The sequence below is a fragment of the Nyctibius grandis genome, chromosome 11 (genome assembly GCF_013368605.1).
Source record: "Nyctibius grandis isolate bNycGra1 chromosome 11, bNycGra1.pri, whole genome shotgun sequence".
In the NCBI taxonomy this organism is placed as follows: domain Eukaryota; kingdom Metazoa; phylum Chordata; class Aves; order Nyctibiiformes; family Nyctibiidae; genus Nyctibius; species Nyctibius grandis.
The window spans coordinates 4,276,882-4,299,933 of record NC_090668.1 but is presented as its reverse complement, the minus strand read 5'-3'; the positions used below and the strand labels follow the sequence as shown (position 1 = coordinate 4,299,933).

The 23,052-nt window shown below is 42.4% G+C and overlaps 3 protein-coding genes across 3 annotated transcripts; 1 reads left to right on the top strand and 2 right to left on the bottom strand.

Moving 5' to 3' along the window:
- Positions 1-2,004: 2,004 nt before the first annotated feature.
- Positions 2,005-2,970, bottom strand: LOC137668917 (olfactory receptor 10A7-like). Its single transcript, XM_068410731.1, has one exon. It carries the CDS (start codon positions 2,968-2,970, stop codon positions 2,005-2,007), a length of 966 nt encoding a protein of 321 aa, XP_068266832.1.
- A 4,422-nt stretch (positions 2,971-7,392) lies between these two features.
- LOC137668916 (olfactory receptor 5AP2-like) lies at positions 7,393-8,373 on the bottom strand. Its single transcript, XM_068410730.1, has one exon. The coding sequence runs from the start codon at positions 8,371-8,373 to the stop codon at positions 7,393-7,395; it is 981 nt and encodes a 326-aa protein (XP_068266831.1).
- A 13,510-nt stretch (positions 8,374-21,883) lies between these two features.
- On the top strand, positions 21,884-22,837 carry LOC137668962 (olfactory receptor 8H3-like). The gene is given in 1 exon segment (XM_068410784.1): positions 21,884-22,837. A coding segment is annotated over 1 exon segment (954 nt).
- The last annotated feature ends 215 nt before the right edge of the window (positions 22,838-23,052 follow it).

The window sequence follows — 23,052 nt, the reverse complement described above, 5'->3', positions numbered from 1 at the left end:
TGCCTCTTCCCCATGGGAAATTCCTGATGTTCCCCGTTCCTCCACACTTCTCCCACTTGTTGGAGTAGCAGCCCCCACCTTAGGGGACATATCATATAGCAGATACTTGCAATTTTTGCTTTTCAAGACTGACAGAAGATGGACACACAACATGGAAAAGCATTTGATGAAGTGATAGGACCTGTATTTCCAGTTTAAAATGTGGGAAATCTCCCAAATTTCCACCCTTTTCATGTAAATTCTCCCTTCTCCAACACATTCCCTCCCCAAAAGCCCCTACCAGTTCCATACCTGAAACTCACTTCTCCCCAAATGTCCCTGCTGAATGTTCTGGCTACTCAACACATCTTGACACCTAATTAGCAACGCAGCCGCCTCAAAAGATGATGTCTGTTCTCCTAACCTTTCTTTTTCCTACCCAGTCTTGGGCTTGTCCTAGCACTCCCTCCCCTCCTTTCCCTCGCGCTGTTCAGGCCAGGCTGATTAGAAAGTGCCCAGGCGACACGGAGACAAGGCCACAGAAAAGAGGTGTGTACTCACATTTCCAGCCCAAGTGTCCACCGACCAGCAGTCCTTCACCCTCCTGCAGTGCCTTCCCACTGATAGTGGGTGGCTTTTTCCCATGGCACAGCCTGACAGCCCAGGGAAATTCTCCTTCTCAAGGAGTCTTTTTTAAGGCAAGTCTTCCTGGAGGTGCCTCATGTTTTTCTCTCCACTGCTGCATCCTGAAATACTGTGTTTTCTTTCATACCCGTGTTCCCATACTGCACAAATGGGTCTGGAGTTGTACCTCTCTGATATGGGTTTGAGATGTTCTTGAGTAATTATTCCTGGTACTGGTTTGCAAAGAGTGGCAACCACTTCCGTCAGCCTGTGGGATCACCTTGGAGATATTTGAAAGCCATCTGGATGTGGTCCTGGGCAACTGGCTCTAGCTGACCCTGCCTGAGCAGGGAGGTTGGACAAGATGACCTCCAGAGGTCCCTTCCAGCCTCAAACATTCTGTGATTCTGTGACATCACGCAGCAGGATCCCTAACCACCCACACATAGCTGGAGATGTTCATCTGTCCAGAAAAAGAATGGATACAGGGCCATGTACCCTGGATTCAGTTTCCTGACACTCTTCTGGTATGGCAGCTGCAGGCCTTGGGGTACACCACAGGTCACATCCCTTGAATAAGCAGCAATATAGGTGTGATTTGGGACATTGTTGGCTGCCTGCAGTCCCCAGGATTGTCTGCTACATTTGTGTTGGCAGATATAATACAGGCTTACGAGAAACTCAAACTTTTTTGCTCTGGAACCGGAATAAGATGATGTAGGACATTTCCAGCAGCGATAGGTATCTGTGTCCAAGTGGCCAAACCAAGCTCCTCTCAGTTGTTCACTCCTTAAATGCTGCTGATTATATTGAGTATGTTGTCATTGACTTTGATGGGCACGTCGGTGCTGACTTATGGATAGATACCTAGGGCTGGATGTCATAATCTTGAACTGAATCCCATCCCTATATCCAGTCAACTGAATCTCTCTCCTGACTCTTTACTCTCTGGTGAGAGGAACAGATTACCATGGGATGAACTATATCAACATGCCAGCAATCTGTTGCCATATTTTTCCTGAAAATATGCACAACTGTTTTTTTCTGACTTTGCTGGAATTTTGCTACAAGTTAGGTTTATATATGCTGGAGTCATGTATTATTATGGCAGTGATTTATTTTATACATGCTTGAAAGCTAACCATCGTGTAGAAGAAGGGAAAAAGGCTTAAACATTTTGTAGTTAATGTACAGATTTTATGGCTTCTTTCTGTAGCCTCTGTAATATTTTGGACTGTTACATTAAATATACACATTTATTCATTATGCAGATTATGTAAATTTCTCAGTATTTTCCAGCTAACGCTAAAATGTCCAAACCATTTACAGACTTTGAGGAATTCATGAATTCTTTGATTTTTAACCTTTCACGTGTGAAAAATTTTCGGAAAATCAATAAGACTATCTAGGCAGAGGCACCTTGCTAAAGAATTGTCTTCTCCCAAAAGTTTTCTTCAGAGCATGCTTTACTTCTTTGTTCCGTAAGCTGTAGATGATTGGGTTCAGCATAGGAGTTACTACTGTGTAAGAAAGAGCCACCAGTTTCCTGCTGTTTGCCAGTAGACTGGACTTCGGCTTTAAATGTATCAAGCCAGTTGTGCAGTAGAACAGTGTCCCCACCACCAGGTGAGCAACGCAGGTGGAAAAAGCTTTGCGTCTTCCTTCGGCAGATGGCATTTGGAGGATGGTACGGATTATCTGGATGTAAGAGGCTGCTATCAAGATAAATGGGATCAAAACAATTGTAACAGTAGCAATGAACACAAGCAGCTCGAATAAGTATGTGTCTGAACAGACCAGATCCAGAACGGGAGTGATATCGCAGAAGAAATGTTCAATCTCCTTTGAGCCACAAAAGGGGTAGCTAAATAGCCAACCAGTGAGTCCTACAGAAAGAGGAATACCAGCAATCCAGCATGCTACAACCATATGAAGACACGCCCTCCTGTTCATTGTTATGGCATAGTGCAAGGGATGGCATATAGCCACGTATCGGTCATATGCCATGGCACCCAAGAGGAAACACTCGGAAGTGATGAAGAGTATGACAAAGTAAAGTTGTAGGGCACAGGCAGAAAAGGAGATGACCTTTCTCTCCAACAACAAATCCACAAGCATCTTGGGCACTATGTTTAGTGTAAAGCAAATTTCAATCAAAGCCAAGTTTTTGAGAAAATAGTACATGGGGGTGTGCAAGGCAGGGTCAGTGGTTGCAACTATGATGATGAGAAAGTTCCCTGTCATTGTGACTAGGAACATCAGAAGAATTCCCTCAAAGAGGAAGACCTGAAGAGCGGCGAGGTGGGAGAACCCCTGCAAGGTGAAGTAGGTCTGGTTTCTGACCCCTGGTGCTTCAACAGCTTCCATGTCAGAGAAACAACACAGCCTGTGTAAGCCAACAAGGAAGACATGAGAAGAAAAGACTTTACAGGAATGAAGAAAAAAATAGCGAGCTGCTCTGAAACTGGTTCCATTATTTAGTAAGTGGGACAATCAAATATAGTTGGGCAAATACTACTTTGAGACTCACATTAAAAAAAATAACACATGATAAAATCAAGGTTATAAAAAAAGACAATGAGCTTCAGTGCAGAAGAGCTAGGATTTTCATTAGTTTGTCTGTTTTCCTTTTTAATTAAGCTAAAATGTTGCCATATCTACTTCGTATTTCAGTTCAACTGATATTTTCTGAAATATGTTTTCATCAACAATTCACCAATTTTATTTTCTGTGTGCAAAATACGAATTAATTTCCTACAGAACTGAAATCTAATTACTTTCTCTGCTCTATGTTTAGAAAGAAAGAATGTTTTCCCCTGTTTTCACACACATGCACGTATATATGTATATGCAGATTTGAAATAAATAAAGGAGAATAAAATTGTTGATGGTACGGCCATATGTTTGAAGCTTGAAGGATGGATAGAACGTATATTTTACTATTTGTTCTCATAAATTCTGAAATATAAAATAATGACCTGCTGATTTTGTGATTTTTTTAAATGATCATTGTTCTTTATTTGGTGCCACTGGACAATTGCTTATGAATTCAGTATTGTAAGAAACTTTTCTCTCGTAGACAATCTGCAATCCACCTGTCTGTATTTAGTTATTTGTAATGTAGATAATCATATCCGAGGTAAATATTTGAATCACCTTCTTAGTTTACGTGTCTTTATACGAGCTACAAAGGTAAGTCAGAAACATAGATTGTATTCCTCAGTTAATCCAGTTATCTTGATGTCACTTTCTGCAGGTGCCATTCATTAGGACACAAAGAAAGCAGTATTATCTGGGAAAGGTTGTCGCTGACAGTCTGCAGTTAAGGCACCCTCCAACCTGCACTTTGATTATGAGCACTGGTTGACCTTCCTATGTTCCTTCACAGTAAAGTGAAGTTACAAGTCTGCATTGTGACAAAACACAACCCCTTTCAGTATGTTACCATCTTGACCTGTGTTCCCTCTGATCATCTTCGTGGTCCTCTTCTGGACTCTCTTCTATTTTACCAATTTCTTTCTTGGTACAGAGGGATCCCGAAACAGGACACCTTCCTCCCTAGGTGGCCTTCCAAGTGCCAAGCAGAGGGGAATGGGTGTGTTCCTTTGATCAGCTGGCTAGCTCTTGTTAACACATCTGGCTAGATGGTTACTCCTCTCCAGGGACACACTTCTGGCTCATATCCAGCTTGCCATCCACCAGGAGCCCCACATCCTTTTCTGCAGAGATGCTCCTCAGGTGGTCAGTCCCGATCTATACCTATGCATCTTTTGTGCCATCGCCAGGACTTGGCATTTGTCTTGAACTTCATGAAGTTCCTGTGTATGGCCCTCTTCCCCTATTCCCAAATATCTATCATCTGTAAACCCCTGAGGATGTTCTCCATCACATCTTCCCAGTCACTGATCAATATGTGATACAGCAATAGTCCCAGTATCAGCCCATGAAGAATGCCTCTTACAGCCAGCTACCAGCTAGATCCAGATTATTGACCACTACCTGTTAAAGCCTTGATGGTCCATACCATCCTAATGTTTTCCCATATTCTTCCTCTAGGCTGAGGTAAGGCTGACATTCCTCAAATCTTTCTTCTTGGCCTTCTTGAAGACAGCCCCATTTGTTTTTTCTCTGTCACCGTGAAACTACCCCAATTTGTCAAAGATGACAACAGTCTAGCAATGTCATCAGCCATTTCCGTCAGCACCTTCTGCTGCATCCATGCGTTTGGGTGGGTTCAGTTTACTGAATTACTCTATAACTTGATTGTCCTCTGTTGTGGGTAGCACCTCCCTTTCCCAAGCTGTGCAACTACTTTGTTTCTTTAAAAAAGACCCATTTCAGAGCAGGGAGGAGATTTAAAAAAAAAAAAAAAAATCCATATTTTTACAAGTGACATGTTTTCCTGAATGATCAAGAAAAGCTTTTGTGTTGTTTCTGCAAACAGCCATATGGCAAACATCAACGGCTGAGATACTCATTTACGTTCCCCTTACAATCTATGAATAGAAACAACAACTCTTAGATGTTATTTTTGTTAATTCTTCAGAAGTAATCTAAAATAAGCTGATTGCTAGGAGTACTTAATTCTCTTACATCTCTATGAGAGTCTTAACATATAGCTCAGACATCACTGTGTACATTGCAGACATCTGGAGTTCTCAGATGGATTCTTTTCTACTCTTTAAAAACATTAAATTACTTTTTTTTCCTTGAGCCATCTATACTAATAAGCATTTTTTTTTGCCAATTTTCGTTACCAAATAGTACAGAAAACACTGGTATACCTCAATTTTCATGAGAAGCAATCCTGAGCTTCTGATATAATGCCTTTGTTCATGGTTTCAGATACTGGATACCTTTTTCTGCCTTTTGGGCAACACTTCAGGACTGTGAATAGTTTCCTGTAGGATCGCCAAGACAGACTGAGGTTCAGCTGTTCTGAACTACATGCTATCTTACATTGCTTCCTGAGAGAGAAACCTCTCTCTGGATTTGTTACCAAGTATACTCAGAAGACAAAACATCTCCCTGGGTATTGTAGCAGACTGTGAACAATTCAAATTAATGAAAGTAAAGGTTTTTTTTTTAGTCTTACATGAGTAGAAGCAATAAAGTTAACAATAATTAGGTTAAAATTCAGATTAAAAATAAAGTTTAAATAGCAAAGTGTGATTCTCCATATGACGGTAACAGGAGGAGGAAAACACCCTTGGCTAGATGCCTGGTTTGAATTATTAATCAAGTCTGTCTTGATGGAGAGAAAGGAACCCCAAATCAAGTCAGACTATTTGTTATAGACATCTATCAAGGGAAAGGAACAGACACTTGCAAGGTGTAATTCATCATAGGCTCAGAAGTGCAAAATGTGCTGACAAGTCACACTGTAGAAATGTCTTTTTCCATTTAGTGAGTATATTGGGAAACCAGGTGACTAACACACGTGCAGAATTTGTATTGTAGATGTCTAAGTGTTAATGGGTAGCTATTATAGTTAATAAAGCAATATAGACATTTCTAGGCCTGGTTAATTTGGCCTACTGTAGATATATGATATGGGACAGATAGATGTGTATTCTTGAGTTTGGAGCTCTAATTAATTGCCTAAACTTAGCCAAGGCATGAGAAAACTTTTCCTGTCTCATACAGCTTTGTGTGGCAAGTGGTACCTAATCCTTCCTATTTTAGCTAATCCTCTCTCCAGTCATTCCCTCCTCCAGACCTCAGAGATGTTTCCCATTAGCCATTTCTGGCTCTGCTAACTGCTCTCAAAAGCTGTATTTCCTTACTGTGATGACCACCCCTGTTCTTATGCTGTCTCTTCTCCACTGCTTATTGCACTGCTAGACACTTTAGTGAAGTATGAAGCTTTGCTAACCCCTATTTCTTTTGGTTTTTTTAACCATGTTAAATATAAGAACACACATAGCAATCACAATTCCACAACCTACGGAAGATTTCTAAACAGCTCTTCCTATTTCCTAGTTGTTATCAAGGAGGATAAAGCTACACATCCAAAATTAACTAATTTCAGGTTGGTAAAGATCGTCCTTTCCCTTTATCTCCCGTCCTCTCCACTGAACATCAACAGAGTGGGAGTTCCTCTTTGGAAGTTGTTGCAATGTTGTTGTGGGAGTTTTGCTTTCACTTTACGGTTTTAATTGTCAGTCCAAATATTGATAGCATTCAATTAATTTTAGACTGGATGTCTACTTTGCGTGTTCTTCTTTATGAGCTTGCAGTTCTTCAGTATATTGAACTGAACCCTTCTAGAGCATGGTTTATATTAACCAAAATCAGACATCCAAGATAGATCAGATGAACCACATCGAAGCAATGTTTCTCACTCTCTTCATTTGCAATCAGTGGAGTACAGATGGCTATCTTGGATGTAGACATCTACACCGTGGGTGTAAAAACTAAGAGTAATCCAGAACATAACATTAATAAAGAAATGGTCTATGCACTATAAATAGAGTTTCAACTTATTCTGAACTGGATTTTGGCTGTAGTGAGGAAAAAGAAAGCAAGCAGGCAGGCAAGAAGGTATCATGTGCAATAATACACATACAATGACATTCATGGATTTATTTTGCTTACGTTACAGTGTTCACTACATATTCATGTTCTTTCTCCGTACCACCCTGCAAGTGATAGTAAGATTATTTACCCATTTTGTGTCTCTGCTTATTCACTTTTAAGATGTACGGCTATATATTTCCAAGCTTTATAAAATTATTTATATACACATGCCATGTAGTTGTGTCTGAACCTGTAACTCATTAAGGATTATTACCCCTTTTCTTTTTTTTTAACAGAAAACAACCCTCTGAAAGCCATCAATTTGCTTGTCCGTTTTCTCAGAGTTTCCCTTACTTCTTTGTTTCTGAGACTGTAGATAAATGGATTGACCAAGGGAGTGAGAATGGTATAAAAAACAGAGAAGACTTTGTTTGGAGATATTTGGGTATTGTGATGAGGAAGTACGTAGGCAGTTAATATTGACCAGTAAAACAGAATCACCACAATAAGATGTGAGGAGCAAGTGGAAAAGGCCTTTTTCCTTCCAGTGGCAGAAGGAATTTTCATGACTGTGATAATGATGTAGAGATAGGATGAGAAGGTCAACAGAAATGGAGGCAGTGAGCACACACCTGCCACAACAGAAGTGACAAGTCCTGCCACATGAGTGTCACTACAGGAGAGTTTTATCATTGGGAATGAGTCACAGAAAAAATGTTCAATTTCATTAGGCCCACAGAAAACTAAATTTGAGATCAGGAATGTTAGTATAGAGTTCGACAGAAAGCCACTTACCCATGATGCAGCACCTAGCTGGAGACAGAGCTTTCCGTTCATATGGGATGCATAGTGCAGGGGTTTGCACACCGCTAGGTACCTGTCATAGGACATCACTGAGAGGAGATAGCACTCTGCAGCTGCCAAGCAACCAAAGAAATAGTATTGCGTAAAACATCCGTTGACTGAGATACTTCTGTCTCCACCCAGATAGCTAAGCAACAGCCTTGGCAAGATATCTGAGCTGCAGCAGATTTCCAAGCAGGCCAAATTGCCCAGGAAGAAGTACATTGGTGTGTGAAGGTGCTGATTAGCCACGATCAGCACAATGATGAAGATGTTTCCAGTTAGGGTTGCAATGTAGATTGACAGGAACATCAGGAAGAGAAGAGAATCCAGTTCAGGGCCATTCCCAAATCCCAGGAGGATGAACTCTGTAACAACTGTTTTGTTTTTCCACTCTTGCTTTGTCATAACTTTTGTTCTAGTGATAAAAGAGGAAATGTTAGCACCAAAGAAGACTTTGACAGTTAAGACTCAAATAATGAAAGTTTATGCACAGAATACAGAAGCAAAGAGGAAAAAAGTCTTTGCATTATCAGACTTGTCACCTTATTTCTAGACAAATTTCTCACATACTAAGAGTCACGTTACTTTTAGTCCATGTACTGAGAAGAGCATTTAAAACTGAAGTAATGCCTGTGCTGCTTCTCTGGCACACGGGTACTTTCTAACATGTTTCCAGTCTGTGCAATCAAATTAAAAATCAACTTCTTTTATTAGATGCCATCACAAGTTTTGCCATATTCCTTTCTGTTGTGAAAAAAAAAGAAGTATTTGGTCTGATTGCTCCAACAGTAGCAGCCATATTTCCATTGCTAAATGTATTGATCCATATTACATATTAACTATATACATGTAGCACGACCTTTAATGCAGACATTTTTCTTATTTGCAGGAGGCTGAAAAAGAATCCAACTTCCACCAATGAAAATAAGTATGAAGAACATCTATACTATCCTCAGCATATCTTTGCCCTGCCAAAAAAACCCCAAACACACACATAAGCACCTTCCAGTTGTTTCACCCTTCAGTCTTGTCAATGGATAGAATGAAGGATTCCCAATTTTTAAGGAGTTTAATTCATCCTAAAACAGACAGAATGAATTTTCTTGTGGAAGTACCTATTTCTTCTCACTGAGAACTCAGAAAGAGTTTAGTTGCCAGACTCCTAATCAGAAAAATACAGTTTAGATAAATCCTACTGCTTGTCAGAGTGCTCTTTTTTATTTTCCTCTCATGTGTACTGAATCACCTCATTCTCATTTCCTTACAAATCCCATTTTCCGAAACTTCTGAGGCTTTGGCTGGATTTGTTTAGTACAAAAATACTAAAAAATATAAAATTCAGTGGCCAAAACTAGACACAATGCTGTGGTTAAGACTATACCAGCAAAGGAACCGAACAGGAAAATCTACTTCCTTTTTCTTCTGCATGGACTCTTGTCAGCTCTGTTTTCATCCAGCTATGCATGGAGTTTGGAGAGGTATTGGCAATGCATTAATGGGGTGCATTCTTCAAGCCCATGCCTTGGCAACACAAATTCCAACCATGACCCTTCACAGACTGGTAGGGGCAATCTTCAGCCCCGGGGTTCCCTAAACACATCCTATCTTACTACTTCAGTAGTTTTTTTCAGCCCACTCTCTTCCCAGATCTAGCATTCCGATTTAGCAGCATCTATTTGAACCATCTTCAGCGGGATTAATGCCACTTAACTTGGAACACCTGCATCTAAGGCACTCACCTCAGACTCCTCTTACAGCCTACAGAGAGAAGTAAGCACTTTGGACTGTAATCCGCCCAATATGTTTTATATATCTACTTTGTATGATCTATATCATCTAAAGAAATTATCTATTTCTTTCCATTGACAATAGCAGGAGTTCAGCTTCTGCCATACAGACTGCAGCTCCTTTTTGATGTTGCTCACTATGTTTAGGCGCTATAGAGAGGTGACCAGACACTAATAGCAGTGAAGGACATATAAGGACATCCATCCAATATCTTACATCTGGACAACTTATTCTAGCATATTCTAAGACTTACACATTTCTTCCCACAGATCTAATTTTAAATTTTCCTTTAAACTCATATTCATTCAAACCCCCAATTTTTAGTCAATTTGCCAACATCTAACTGAAAACATTAGAAGCGTGTCTCGTTTCTGTGTCAATCAGCAAACCTTTCAGGCCAACACTGTTTCTTACCTGAAACTACATTAACATTAAAATCCAATTAAGAAATCTTTCTTTTCTCAAGGTTTTGTATCCATTTTCATTTTCTTTAAGAGCTTGATTTTCTCATTTAAAATAAAAAAGAATTAGAGCTCCTTTTTTTGGCAAAGACCCTCCCCCCCAAATAATTTCCATTTTTTCCTTCTTTTCTTTTTTTTTAGCCAACTGAATATACCAACTCTTCTTTTCCGTTCTGTCAGGAAGAAAGTGTTCCTCCCTTCACTTCTCTCCTTAAAAACCTTTTCAGAGCTGAGACTAGTGAAACACTCCAGGGGATAATCGAGCAAACAAAAGCCTTGGAGAGGTTGTTGTCATCAACCTCATATGCGCATAAATAACCATTCTTTTCCTGTACACTCTGATTGGAATTAGCATTTTCTTAGCCTCAATTTTGATTACTTTTGGGCCTGGATGGAATGATATTGATAGATAGGATTACAACTGAATGAAAGATTACTATGGCAATCATCATTGCTATCAAGTCTGCACTGTGTTCTACAGACGTGTTGAAGTCTAAAATTGATTAGGGCCTGGATTCAATCTGAGTGTCAGTTATTTCAGTCATCCTCTGGAGATGCTGCTCAACCTTCTTTTTCTGCAAGGTGATGGTGTTCCTAGCTGTGGTATCACAAATAAGTGAGATGATTTTTCGAGGTCCTGGTTGTTAATCTCAGTTTCCTAGTTGACATGTAAGAAGGCCAAGTAGACTGTAATTTGTTAGTCAATATTCAGTCTGCTTAGTCTCCAAGCAGAGACTAAGACTTCTTGTCTGTTTCCAAGGCCAGACAGAAACAGCGTGATGAATAAATATCTCTTGGCAAAGCACAACTTTGCATCGTCTTGGTGAGCCTCAAAAAGAAAATAAACCATAAGAACATGGAGAAGTTCAAAGGCCACATGAAAAAAGTGAAGTCTCAAAAAAATAGAAGGGGAAGTTGTGCTAAGTAAATACCACTAGATGGGAGTGTAGTCAAAACAATCCGAAATACCAGTCTATCATAGTGACTTTGGCCTGTGCAGGTGCAGAGCTGTTCCTAGCTGAACTGCAGAGACTGAATGTCATTCATTTTGATTGATATCATGAGATGGAATAAATCTGTCCCCAAAATACAAAATCTACCTGTTGCCTTTCACATGGGATATCCTTAGTTTCCCCCTAAGTAGCTGCTCTGTCAGTTCCACGATAGAAATAAAATTTTTGTGTTCAACCAGATAGTCTCAGCAACATCACTGTCAGGGCAATGGTTGGACTTGATGATCCCAGAGGTCTCTTCCAACCTGATTGATTCTGTGATTCTCTGGGCTCTGCATGTGAGTGAGTGTCATCTAGAGGCCTTAGTTTGGAGGACAAGGGACATGAGAAGACAAATTTCTCTTCTTGGTGCCAGAATGCCTTCATATAACAAATTCACACACTATTAATTTGTACCTAGCCACAGGTAGTTATTTACAAACTCCATCTGGAAAGGGAAGAGAGAATAGCTACTGGGCAGTGAGTCTTCTAATACCAAAACTGTCACATGAAGAGGCTATGGAAACTCTCAGAAGTGTCTGTCTCTCTCCACTGAGAAAGCTACACTGAGTATCTAGTTGATTCTAGATATACAGATATGTAGTTAAAATAGTCAAATGTTCAAGAGACTAAATTTGGGTGAGATAACTCCAGTTTATAAGTATCTAAGGAGATTTCTGTCTTTCTTTTTTAAACCTGAGACTGATTACAGCACTTGCTCAGTAAGTAAAATACTTGATTCCTAGCTGCCATGTAGCTCAAAGAGTCATTACCCCCAGCTCCCTTACTACCGGATGGTACGCTAGTGCCTAGGGTGTGGCATGATTCATCTTAGGTTCTCTTCCCTCTGTCTTAATGAGTTCTGCCGTGGGGTGGAAAGTAATGCAAGGTTCTTGAGTGCTGAGAGGGACTCAACCAGGGAGTGTCCCTATCTGCAGCAATGTTCTGTACGCATTGTGTTCAATGTAAAATGCATTATCTGCTGCTGGGGAACAAAAGGTACGCCACCAGGAGGAGATTTCCCTTATCTCAGGTGAGTACCTACATTTGGGTACATGGAAGGCTTGTATCTGGTGGTCTTGTGAATTAAGGAAGAGAGAACAAAATGAAGATTTCATGAATTATGATTCTTCAGAAGCATTCATATTGTAATCATATGATCCCAACTCTGAATTGCTTTTGGATGTTGTTTTAACCAGGTAACCCACCAGCATTTAGGCCAAGGAACATCTTGCCAATGTAGATAACATCTTCCTAATAGATTTATTAAAATTTCAATTTGCTTTTGGGCTATGAGATTACTTGAAATAGAAGGCAGCCAGCCACACTGAGCATTAGCATTAAGTAGGCCCCAGAGACAGGTAATAAAAATGAATGCTTTTAGGCTGTACAGAAAAGGAAATTCAGAGAGTTGTATAAGAGTTTCTCACTTTACACTTTACTCTTACTCGAAGGAGAACACATAACCACAAAATTTCTGCTCACCTGACCCCGAAGGTTAAGACTTCGTCTGATCAGATTTGACACTGAATAAACTCAAGTTCACATGCAGCTTTTTATCTTCCATGAAATTCAAGCTATATTATGTGTATTGAAAATTGGATTCATTTACTTAAACTTATGCATCCAGTGTCATTTTATGTTCATTTGGGTTTCTTTTTTTTTACCAGCATTTTGCTCAAGAAGGATGCAGGTCTATAGCAAGTATCGTGTCACATCTGCCATCAGTCTGCAGAAATCTCAGACAGAAGATCTATGTTCAGGTAGCTGAACCCTGCACACAGCCCCAGAATCAAACACTTAACATTGCAGTTTCTACCATGCAGGCCTGTACATGACTGTGATGTTTAAACTCCCATTTATAGTCTATGGAAATTTGGTCAATATAGCCTGGAGAGCTATTCAGCTGATCAACATACAGTGGGATTCAGGTGCCAAATAAAGGAGCCAAATACCATTTCATATACTCTAGGGTACCTGTCACGGTTTAAAGCTGGGCTGGCGATTAAACCTGCAGCAGACGCTCTCTGTTAACCCTCCCCCCCCACCCAAAGGGAAAGGGAAAGGGAAAAGGGAGAGAGACTTACGGGTTGGAAAGTTAAAACAGTTTTAATAAACCTATAATAATGAAAAAGAGTATAACAATAATATTGGAATAATCAAATATATACAAATATATATACAAAACCAAGATCGAGCTCCCCCGATGTCGGCAACGTCACCACCGGCACTGCAGGGCAGGCTCCGGGAAGGCCCAGGCTGGGCCTAGCGACGGTCGAGAGCTGGATTCAGGGATGCAGATCAGAATCGGGGGCAGCAGGAAAACAGTCGGAGTCCTCCTTGGACACCAGCCATAGCAGAAAAAAGCAAGAGCGAGCAAGAGGGGCGAGACCCTCGTTATTCCCCCGCTTTATACCGAGAATGACGTGTATGGGATGGAATACCCTCGTTGGTCAATTTTGGGTCACCTGCCCTGTCTGCTCCCCCCTGCAGCTGCGACCCCCCCTTCAGCTTTTCACTTGTAAGCAGTGAGGAATCCAGCGGTGACCTTGGTTTCTCTAAGAAAAAAAGTACAGCAAGAGCCTTACTGCACAACATCCCTACCGGTGCCTCAGCGATAACTACAAACTTCGAGCGTTATCAGTCCTGGAAGCAGACACTGTCTGCAAAAACATGCAGTTAGTTTCAGAAAGTGCAGTTATTTAGAGGAGACTTAGCTGAAAGTAAAAATCACTGAAAGGAAAATCGGCCTGGTTTAGGCCAAACCAGGACATTCCACCCCTTATTCCATACCATTCACGTCATACTCAGATCACCACTAACTTTTCATTTTAAAATATATACAGATAACATTAGTTTATGATTCATCTCTATACAGAAAAAAAAAAGTTCATCAAGTTCATTTAGTTCAGGATTGTGGGTTTCCATCTGGCTAGGAGTCTCTCAGGGCAGGAGACATGGTATGAGTTTTGTCACAGTTCATGCCCACGGGTTGCAGGTTAAAGATGTCAGTCTCGAGGAGGTTACTGGACGCCACTTGCAGCTAGCTCTGGTCTCGTCACCACTGTCTTAACCTGAAAGACACTTATGAACACTGTTAGTATTATGCAGCAATTAACATCATGCAGTTCAGAATTAAGTATTCTCACCCAAGATCAGATCACCTTCAGGGACACATCGGACTCCACCATCCTGCAGCATCACCCACCAAGTACATCCAGGTCCTTGAGCAAAAGCAATCCCATGAATGGGTTTACCTTTGCCCGTAGCAGGAAGAACCCAGACAGTTTTTCCCAACAGATTCCTTTCATGCACCACAGGGACTTTATCCCCTTCTACTGTATGTAAAAGATCTGACTGAGCAGGGCCAGCTCGGTTGATAGATCCTCTGGTGTTAACTAGCCAGGTAGCTTGTGCCAAATGCTTATCCCAGTTTTTAAAGGTTCCACCCCCCATTGCTTTTAGGGTAGTTTTTAACAGCCCATTATACCGTTCAATTTTCCCAGAGGCTGGTGCATGATAGGGGATGTGATATACCCATTCGATGCCATGCTCTTTGGCCCAGTTATCTATGAGACTGTTTTTGAAATGAGTCCCATTGTCCGACTCAATTCTCTCTGGCGTGCCGTGTCGCCACAAGATTTGCTTTTCAAGGCCCAGAATAGTGTTTCGGGCAGTGGCATGGGGCACAGAGTATGTTTCCAGCCATCCGGTGGTTGCCTCCACCATGGTAAGCACATAGCGTTTACCCTGGTGGGTTTGAGGGAGTGTGATGTAGTCAATTTGCCAGGCCTCCCCATATTTATATTTCAACCACCGCCCCCCATACCACAAAGGTTTTAACCGTTTGGCTTGCTTAATTGCGGCGCATGTTTCACAATCATGGATAACCTGTGCAATAGAGTCCATAGTTAAGTCCACCCCTCGGTCACGAGCCCATCTGTATGTTGCATCTCTTCCTTGATGACCTGAAGTGTCATGAGCCCACCGAGCTAAAAATAGTTCACCTTTATGTTCCCAGTCCAAATCTATTTGGAACACTTTAGCAGCCTGATCTGCTTGTTGGTTGTTTCGATGTTCCTCAGTTGCCCGACTTTTAGGTACGTGAGCATCTACATGACGTACCTTCACGACTAGTTTCTCTAGCCGAGTAGCAATATCTTGCCACAGTTCAGCAGCCCAAATAGGTTTACCTTTACGCTGCCAGTTGCTTCGCTTCCACTGCTTTAACCACCCCCACAAGGCATTTGCCACCATCCATGAGTCAGTATAAAGATACAGCCTTGGCCACCTTTCTCGTTCAGCAATGTCTAAAGCCAGCTGGATGGCTTTTACCTCTGCAAATTGACTTGATTCACCTTGTCCTTCTGTGGCTTCCGTGACTCGTCGTATGGGACTCCATACAGCAGCTTTCCACTTCCGATGCTTTCCTACAAGACGGCAGGATCCATCGGTGAACAGGGCATACTGCTTCTCATCCTCTGGTAGTTCATTATATGGTGGGGCTTCTTCAGCACGTGTCACCTCCTTTTCTGGTGGCATTCCGAAGTCTTTGCCTTCTGGCCAGTCCATGATCACTTCTAAGATTCCTGGGCGATTAGGGTTTCCTATTCGAGCCCTCTGTGTAATTAATGCAATCCATTTACTCCATGTAGCATCAGTTGCATGATGGGTAGTGGGAACCTTACCCTTGAACATCCAGCCTAGTACTGGTAATCGAGGTGCCAGGAGAAGTTGTGCCTCAGTACCAATTACCTCTGAAGCAGCTCTAACTCCTTCATATGCTGCCAGTATCTCTTTTTCAGTTGGGGTGTAATTGGCCTCGGAACCCTTGTATCCTCGACTCCAAAATCCTAGGGGTCGACCTCGAGTCTCCCCTGGTACTTTCTGCCAGAGGCTCCAGGTAGGACCATTGTCCCCAGCTGAGGTGTAGAGCACATTTTTAACATCTTGTCCCGTACGGACTGGTCCAAGGGCTACTGCATGCACAATCTCTTGTTTAATCTGTTCAAAGGCCTGTCGTTGTTCAGGACCCCACTGAAAATCATTCTTCTTTCTGGTCACTTGATAAAGAGGGCGTACAATCTGGCTGTAATCTGGAATATGCATTCTCCAGAAACCCACAACGCCTAAGAAGGCTTGTGTTTCCTTTTTGTTAGTTGGTGCGGACATAGCTGTTATTTTGTTGATCACCTCTATCGGGATCTGGCGACGCCCATCTTGCCATTTAATCCCTAAAAACTGGATCTCCCGGGCAGGTCCCTTGACCTTGCCTCTTTTTATGGCAAAACCAGCTTGCAGAAGAATTTGGATTATTTTCTCCCCTTTGTCAAAAACTTCTGCTGCTGTATCACCCCACACAATGATGTCATCAATGTATTGCAAATGTTCTGGAGCTCCACCCTTTTCTAGTGCAGTCTGGATCAGTCCATGGCAAATAGTAGGACTGTGTTTCCACCCCTGGGGCAGTCGATTCCAGGTGTACTGGATACCTCTCCAGGTAAAAGCAAACTGTGGCCTGCACTTTGGTGCCAAAGGAATAGAGAAAAATGCATTAGCAATGTCTATGGTGGCATACCACTTGGCTGCCTTTGACTCCAGTTCGTATTGAAGCTCTAGCATGTCTGGCACAGCAGCACTCAGCGGTGGCGTAACTTCATTTAGGCCACGATAGTCCACAGTTAATCTCCATTCTCCATCAGACTTTCGCACTGGCCATATAGGACTATTAAAGGGTGAGCGAGTCTTACTAATCACTCCTTGATTTTCTAATTGTCTAATCAGTTTATGAATGGGGATCAGGGAGTCTCGATTGGTGCGATATTGTCGTCGGTGCACCGTGGTAGTAGCAATTGGCACCTGTTGTTCTTCAACCTTCAGCAACCCCACAACAGAAGGATCCTCTGAGAGGCCAGGCAAGGTAGACAGCTGTTTAATGTCCTCAGTCTCTACAGCTGCTACACCAAAGGCCCATCTATACCCTTTTGGGTCCTTAAAATACCCTCTCTTGAGGTAGTCTATGCCAAGGATGCACGGAGCATCTGGGCCAGTCACAATGGGGTGCTTTTTCCATTCATTTTTAGTTAGGCTCACTTCGGCTTCCAATACAGATAACACTTGAGATCCTCCTGTTACTCCTGAAATACTGATAGATTCTGCCCCTTTATGATCCGATGGCATTAGGGTGCACTGTGCACCAGTGTCTACCAAGGCTCGATACCTTTGTGGTTTTGATGTGCCAGGCCATCGAATCCACACAGTCCAATAAACTCGGTTGTCCCTTTCCTCCACCTGGCTGGAGGCAGGGACCCCCTAATCAAGAAATGGATTTGTGCTGCTCACAGGGACTGGACCTTCATTTCTCCTATTCACACTTTGGAAAAAGGAATTTGAGGCCCATCTACCCTGACTGGGGTCCTGCTCACTGGTAACTGGAGCAGCCATCCTCCTAGAAAAATTCTCTCTGGTATTTCTTTTAGCTTGCAACTCACGTACTCGTGCCTGTAGGGTACTGGTAGGTTGTCCATGCCATCTGTTCATGTCTTCCCCATAACCACGCAGGGCAAACCACAGGATACCTCGTGATGTGTTCCGTTTCCTTTGAGCTGGTCCTGTAGGAGGGCGTTTTCTCCTAACAGCTGCAACGCGTGCCTGTGTAGGTAGAGAGTCAAGTTTATTCTCTATCCTGGACAGTTTGTCTGACAGTTGTTTAAATGAGTCCTTGTTTTCCTTTGTCAGTTTTTCCACAGCCGAGACACGGGCCTGCAGTGGGGAAGAAATACTATCTTCATACTGTCGCATACAGTTAGCCATTTCATCCACACTAGGTCGTGCCATAGCATTTTCTCCCCAGACTAATATTGACAATGTATGGGTATATGTTGGTGGAGCATTCTTCACAACCTTCCGGAACATGGATCGGTTGCATTCCACTTCATCAGGATCTACAGGATCTACAATTTCCCGTGGGTGTCTATAAATGATCTCTTGCACAGCTAGTTGTCTAAGGTAGTTAATACCTTTTTCTATAGTGGTCCATTTGCTCAGGTGGCTCATAACATCATCTTTATAGGGATACCTGCTCTTTACAGCTGACAAGAGTCGCCTCCAGAGACTGATAGTGTTTGACTTTCTTGCAAGCGCCTTATCAATACCACCATCTCTGGACAGGGATCCCAACTGTCTGGCTTCTCTGCCATCTAATTGCATGCTATCTGCCCCGTTATCCCAGCATCGGAGCAGCCAGGTAATAATTGGCTCACCATCATAACGGCTGAAATCTTTCCTTATATTTCTCAGGTCCTTCAGGGATAAGGAGTGGTAGGTTATCTCTACATCCGAGTCCTCCTCCTGTGATAGTTCTGCTTTAGAACGACCTTTCTTCTGTGATGGGTCTGCTTTAAAATGACGATCAAGGGAACCCCCATCTGTGTCGGGCCCTGACTCTGCCTGAGAAGGGCCCTCACCTGGGTCATATGATGGCTCTGCCTTAGAAGGCTCTGAGTCATCATCCTCCTCTTCACGAGCTGATTTCTTTCTGTATTTCTTCCTGGTTACAGGAGCAATTGGTACAGATTCGTTAGATGCTGGACTCTGAGTAGATGCAGTGGCTGTCGTGGGAGTGCTGAGACTCGTTAGAGTCTGAGTAGCTGCAGTGGCCATCTTGGGGGGTGTAGCAGCTGTGGTACAGGCTGCCGAGGTTTCAGTGGATTTAGTGGCTGTAGCGGCAGCACACGCTGTAGGATCTGAGGTGGCTGCACAACATCTACAACTGTCCCTGCACCGATATTTAATCTTATCCCACATCAGAAACACATTCAGGACAACCGAAAATAAAAACATGCCACCTAGACAGCACCATCCTAATTTCACAAAATCTAGAGGAATCAGCTTGGCAGAAAAGGAGAAGGTACTATTTCCCGAAGTAAAATTGGAAGTGTAATCATTAACATAATCAGCTAAAGGACGCCTGGAGCCCGCAGATAAAATCGCTGCTACCGCGGTCAGAATAGTAACAGCCCAGTTTATCACGACATAAATCAGTATGAAACGCCATAACAAAACAATGCACATTGACCAGTGCCCAGCAGTGATAAACTGCACATAAACAGTAACAAACAGCGCATACGGCAAGTAAGGTATCATTACACTTAACTCTGTAAAAGGCTTTATAAAGAGATGAGATAACACAGCATTCAAAAATGACATCAGCATCTTCGCTATCTGTTTTAATTTCCAACCCCTCGTAAATCTCAAAGGAAGAAATCTGATACTCTCTCAGCTGAGCTCTCTGGGTCTCCTCCTGCCGGAGCCGGGATTCGACTTATCAGAGGAACCTGTTGGAGCTTCTCTCGAGCCCCACGTTGGGCGCCAATAAATCTGTCACGGTTTAAAGCTGGGCTGGCGATTAAACCTGCAGCAGACGCTCTCTGTTAACCCTCCCCCCCCACCCAAAGGGAAAGGGAAAGGGAAAAGGGAGAGAGACTTACGGGTTGGAAAGTTAAAACAGTTTTAATAAACCTATAATAATGAAAAAGAGTATAACAATAATATTGGAATAATCAAATATATACAAATATATATACAAAACCAAGATCGAGCTCCCCCGATGTCGGCAACGTCACCACCGGCACTGCAGGGCAGGCTCCGGGAAGGCCCAGGCTGGGCCTAGCGACGGTCGAGAGCTGGATTCAGGGATGCAGATCAGAATCGGGGGCAGCAGGAAAACAGTCGGAGTCCTCCTTGGACACCAGCCATAGCAGAAAAAAGCAAGAGCGAGCAAGAGGGGCGAGACCCTCGTTATTCCCCCGCTTTATACCGAGAATGACGTGTATGGGATGGAATACCCTCGTTGGTCAATTTTGGGTCACCTGCCCTGTCTGCTCCCCCCTGCAGCTGCGACCCCCCCTTCAGCTTTTCACTTGTAAGCAGTGAGGAATCCAGCGGTGACCTTGGTTTCTCTAAGAAAAAAAGTACAGCAAGAGCCTTACTGCACAACATCCCTACCGGTGCCTCAGCGATAACTACAAACTTCGAGCGTTATCAGTCCTGGAAGCAGACACTGTCTGCAAAAACATGCAGTTAGTTTCAGAAAGTGCAGTTATTTAGAGGAGACTTAGCTGAAAGTAAAAATCACTGAAAGGAAAATCGGCCTGGTTTAGGCCAAACCAGGACAGTACCTCAGACATCCTCACAACAATCGTATGGCATAGGATCCATGGGAGATCCTTCTGGAGTGATAGCTGGAGTTCTGATATTTTTGGGCATCTGAAATAGTCCTAGATGCCTATGTTTAGGCAGTTTAATTAAGCTCATTGCTCAGGAGACACCTGAATTGGAGACTTCTAAAATCAGGTGCTTGAGTTTGCATGTCAACTACTCATGAGGACTCAGTTCATTATTTGCAAAGTTGTTTATCATGGACAAAAAAGGTGTGTTCAGTGTTTGGGAAGTTAACAGTTATTCACACTGGGAAGAAATGCCCATTGACCCTCAGCATGGACAACAAATAGGTGGGTTTTTTCCCTTTAATTTAGGAAGGCAATATCAATAACAGCAGGTCAGTCAGACAAGTGCATCTGACACGACACTGGATGCTCATGTTAGGCACTGTCTTTTCTCACTTCTAGATCACCAACACTAGGTGCAGGAAACACAACCGTTGCTAAAAAACGTGCATGCTGCATGTGAACAACTTAATTATTGGAATCATTTCACTTTGCTGTCATACAAAATGTTGAAGACCAAATTATAGGAAAAAATATGACACTTCAACTTCTGTTAATTTCTGCCCCGTTTTTATCCTCTGCCTGATATTTGCTATGTGTTTGACACTGAAGCCAAGTGGCAAAAGCACTCAAGAGAACTGGGCTCTAGCCCAGACTATGCTGAAGTCTCCCTCCAGTGTAGTCTGAGAAGAAAGTACCTCAGGGTTTGGTATCTGCCAGGTCATCCATTCTAATAGTCTGTTTGTACCATTGACTTGGCATCCATGCTAATAGTCAGTCTATTCACGCCATTGACTTGGCCGACTCTGTCTTTCACCCTGGAGTGCTGGTCTCTCTTATAATCCTCATAGCACACCTATTTCCATGTTTCTCTTCTTCTTTCTGGAGCTTTGCTTCAGGTCCTCCTGTGAGGGAACTCAGGCAATGTTAACACAGTAGTTCTCATCATCATCTGCTTGAGATCAGAAATCCAACTGTGGAAAGCACCAGCTGTGGCTTGGCTCAGCTGAGGTGGTTCTCTGAAACACTACTGCATGCCCTCATGCCATATATGAGGTGATCTGCAAAGGAGCATAAGTATATAAACGTATATCCAGAGCACAAAAATTAAGAATTAGGGCATGCCTCTACAAGACAGGGAATAAGCCAGGACATGGAGCCAAAAAATGGCGTGTAATCATCCATACTCCTTAGAAAAGAAGAAAACTGTCTTATCCCTGAGGCATACCAACAGCGATTGAAACTGAGATAAGACAATTTGTTTTGTCATAGAAAATATTGCTCAAATGCTTTAAGAGCTGGAATATTAAATAAGTTATCAGGGCATAGAGATTGGATTCAAGAATTAATTTAAATAGTGTATCTTTACAGCCATGCATGGAATACAGTTTTTTAATTTTAATTTTAGTGTTTTTAATTTTAGTACTTCCTTTCCCTAAGGTTCAGCATGATGTCAGCTACAGAAAAGCAAAACCAAACCTACATTACAGAATTTATCCTCCTGGGATTTGGCGATTTACCTGACCTTCAGGTTCCTGTCTTCCTGCTCTTCCTTGTGATCTACATGGTGACAATGATGGGGAACATTCTCATCCTCGTGTTGGTGGTGGCTAATCAACATCTCCACACCCCTATGTACTTTTTCCTCAGTAACTTGTCCTGCTTGGAGATGTGCTACAGCTCCACCATCCTGCCCAAGCTGCTGGCCAGCTTCCTGACAAGCCACTGAAGTATTTCCTACAGCAGCTGCATGGCACAGTTTTTCATATTTGCTTTTCTAGTTGGGGTAGAGCGTTATCTCCTGGCAGTGATGTCTTTTGACTGATACTTAGCAGTATGCAAACCTTTACATTACGTCACCTTAATGAATCATAAGCTTTGCATAGCACTAGCTGCAGGGACCTGGGTAAGTGGTTTTATGATCAGCTTTGTTATCACACTGTTGATGTCACAAAAGGTGTACTGTGATCGCAGTGACATTGACCATTTCTTCTGTGATTTCACCGCTGTGATACAATGCTCCTGCAGTGACACGTTTCTGATAGAAGCTGTAACATCTTTGATGGCTGCTACATGTACTATGCTGCCCTTCCTTTTCACTGTAGCATCCTATATTTTAGTCATCATCACCATCCTGAGAATCCCTTCAGCTACAGGGAGGCAAAAGGCATTTTCCACATGCTCCTCTCACCTCACTGTGGTCACAGTTTTCTATACAACTCTCATCCTTGTCTATATGTTACCAAAAATGTACAACCTCACAGCTTATAACAAGTTGTTCTCTGTCTTCTACACTGTAGTGAGACCCATGCTGAATCTGCTCATCTATGCCTTAAGAAACAAAGAAGTCAGAGGAGCCCTGGGAAATGAAGTCCAGGCATTTATGGATTTATATAAATGACATATCAAGAGTGATGCTTTGACGGCTTTTTTTTGGGGGGGGGGCGGGGGCAGACTATAAAAATATAAAGCCTTGGAGGTGATTTCCACAGCAAGTATATGGTCACTGATGTAGCAATTTGTCCAGTCACAAGTGGAGCTGGGTGGTTATTTGGGGAAAAAAACACCTTTTTTTGGACTTCCTCAAAAAAACCCTGTAAAATCGAAATGTAAGCA

Coding starts and splice junctions, on each gene's coding strand:
- LOC137668917 (XM_068410731.1), bottom strand. CDS start 2,970: ATGGAAGCTGTTGAAGCACCAGGGGTCAGAAACCAGACCTACTTCACC.
- LOC137668916 (XM_068410730.1), bottom strand. CDS start 8,373: ATGACAAAGCAAGAGTGGAAAAACAAAACAGTTGTTACAGAGTTCATC.